Raw genomic sequence first — 2,816 nt, forward strand, 5'->3', positions numbered from 1 at the left:
TTTGCAACCCCATGAATCGCAGCACGCCAGGCCTCCCTGTCCATCACCAACTCCCGGAGTTCACTGAGACTCACATCCATCAAGTCAGTGATGCCATCCAGCCATCTCATCCACTGCCGTCCCCTTCTCCTCTTGCCCCCAATCCCTCCCAGTATCAGAGTCTTTTCCAATGAGTCAAGGGGAAAAGCTAACAGCAATATCAAGAACCATGATGTCTTTTATGCTTCTTCAGTCCTGCTCTCTGGCCTCATCAGCACTTGGGACCACAGAAAACAAGGGCAGGAGTCTTGCTAATAGAGTGTGAGGAAGAAGCCTGCCTGCATCATAAAGCAGGAAAACCCATGTATACTGCTTTCAGCTACCACAACTACATCAATGTAAATAAGCTCTGCAATCGCTACCAATGACTTGGATGCAGCAGTTTCTCATCCTTGTTTATAATAATAGAACAAGTAGCTGTGACAATAGAAAAAGAGCATAATCATGAACAAGACAAAGGACAGTGCAAAGCTGAACTTCCTAGAGTTTTTTTCAGAGTCTAGAGAGATCTCGATCTATCTCTTAACCCCACCAGCCCTCTTCTGATAGCCAAAGAGCCTCCCAATTGCATCTTTCATATCCTTATTTCTCAGGCTATAGATAATGGGGTTGAAGAAGGGAGCGAGGATAACAAAAGTGACAGCAATTGCTGTGTCCCAAAACACAGAGTAGGTGGCTGAGAATCGCAAGTACATGACAGCCACACTGCCAAAAAACAGCAAGAACACAGCAAGGTGGGCAGCACAGGTAGAGAAAGCTTTGTGGCAGCCTTCAGCCGAGGGCATTTGCAGAATCACCACAATGATCCGGAGGTAGGATAGGGCGATGACCAGGAAGGAGGCCAGGATCTCCACTGCATGGATGGCATCCATAATGACCACCAGGGATGTATCTGTGCAGGCCAAGCTCAGCACAGGGGTGAAGTCACAGAAGATCTGCTGGATCTGATTGGAGCCACAGAAAGGCAGGGCGCCAATCCATGCAATTTCAGGGAGCACCAGGAGGAAGCCACAGAGGCAGGATCCAGCTGTCAGATGGACACAGAGTTTGGGAGTCATAATGTTTGGGTAATGGAGGGGGTTGCAGATAGCTATGTACCTGTCGATTCCCATTGCTGTCAGGACACAGCCTTCTGTGATGCCAAGTGAGTGGAAGAAGTACATCTGCAGAAAGCAACCAGCAAGAGAGATGGTCTTTTGCTCACTGACTAGGCAGGAGAGAATCTTGGGGATGGTGGTTGTGGTATACCAGATCTCCAGGAAAGAGAGGACACGGATGAAGAAATACATGGGAGTGTGCAAGGCCGCATCCAGCTGGGTAATAATGAATATCATTAGGTTTCCAGTTACGATAAATCCATAGATGAGAAGCAAGAGAATAAAGAATAAGAGGCCACCTTCATGTAAATGCGGGAACATAGAGAAGAGGAACTCAGTCACCCTTGTCTGATTCTCACTGGTCATCACCTGTGTCACCTGGGAAGGGAAGAAAGGAGACCAGAACTCCTGAAATTGGGATGGTGATTACTTATTGAAAATTGCTTTGCTCTTTTCTGTAATCAGTTACTTAACCTGATGCTGGGGCCCTAAACAGGCCAGTTAGAAATCTCTCCAGTTGCACCTTTATGCAGGAACATCTGAAATGTTTGCTTTTGCACCCCTAAATGAATCTTTTTGTAAACATCTTCAAATGATATGAAGAAAACACAAAGCAGCACACAATTTTAATTCTCTTGAATTATTTTCTGGAGGTGCAGTCAATTTTTTTAATTTCTGAGGTTTTTGTCCCACTCTGTGTTTAGCTTTAAAACATGTACCTTTCTTTTTGACTATTGTCAATTTCTGTTATTTAGAAAAGCAATTAAAAAATATAAAACACCATCAGAAACATTTCACTCATTAAGTCTTCAGTTGGTCACTCATACTTTCTAGCTCTGCTATCTAATCTAGGATTGGCTACCTTTATCACTCTGCCTCTCTTCTGTTGGTTTCATAGCAGCAAGTCTATTTTCCATTTAGAACATAGGAACCCAGACACAAGAAAGCATCCCTCCTCTCCTCTGCTTTCTCTGTAACTCCCTCTCCTTCTCTTCTCTCAGTGGTTGATATTGATAGGTGCTCAGATAAAGAGTCTCTTCAGAATCACAGTATATCTGAAAAGTGGCCATCGAATTTTGGACAAACATGTAATTTCAACCTTGCGCATCCCATTCCTCCTAGAAAGACCACATCTAAGAACCAAAGGGAGGAGGAGATCATCCTGACATAAAAAAAAAAAAAAAAATAGCTTCTCGAATAACTTTGGCAATCTTGGGAAGAAAATGTCACAAAAGTCAGCTGCAATAGAAATCAGGCCAACATCTAGTTGTTTGGAAGAAAGGGCAACTAAATTTTTTGAAAGGCTAATTAAACTTAAGTATAGCAGTATGCTTACCTATTAACTATTTTAACATCTTTTTGACTGGTCTTACCTACATGAAGTCATTCCACAGATGAATATTTCTATGCATGGTCTTACTGTCCCTTGTCTTTTCAAAAACATTAAAGGATAAACCCAAAGATCATAGCCTTACAGGTTCCAATCAATTTTTTTCTTTTTCTTACCTTTTATGGATTTAAATTTATTTATTAATTTTAAAAAGTATTGAGGTGTAGTTACTTCATGATGTTGGTCAGTTTCAGGTGTACAGCAATGTGAATCAGTTATACATATACATAGATCCATTATTTTTCAGATTCTTTTCCCAACTAGGTCACTGGAGAGTACTATGTAGAGTT

The 2,816-nt window shown here is 42.0% G+C and overlaps 1 protein-coding gene across 1 annotated transcript; it reads right to left on the minus strand.

Moving 5' to 3' along the window:
* Positions 1–554: 554 nt before the first annotated feature.
* OR6K6 (olfactory receptor family 6 subfamily K member 6) lies at positions 555–1,576 on the minus strand. The gene has a single exon (XM_019958134.2). The coding sequence runs from the start codon at positions 1,500–1,502 to the stop codon at positions 555–557; it is 948 nt and encodes a 315-aa protein (XP_019813693.1). The 5' UTR covers positions 1,503–1,576.
* Positions 1,577–2,816: the final 1,240 nt, after the last annotated feature.

The sequence above is a fragment of the Bos indicus genome, chromosome 3, assembly GCF_029378745.1.
Source record: "Bos indicus isolate NIAB-ARS_2022 breed Sahiwal x Tharparkar chromosome 3, NIAB-ARS_B.indTharparkar_mat_pri_1.0, whole genome shotgun sequence".
Lineage (NCBI taxonomy): Eukaryota > Metazoa > Chordata > Mammalia > Artiodactyla > Bovidae > Bos > Bos indicus.

Excerpts from the sequence above, each read along its gene's own strand:
- OR6K6 (XM_019958134.2), bottom strand. The coding sequence starts at position 1,502 with ATGACCAGTGAGAATCAGACAAGGGTGACTGAGTTCCTCTTCTCTATG.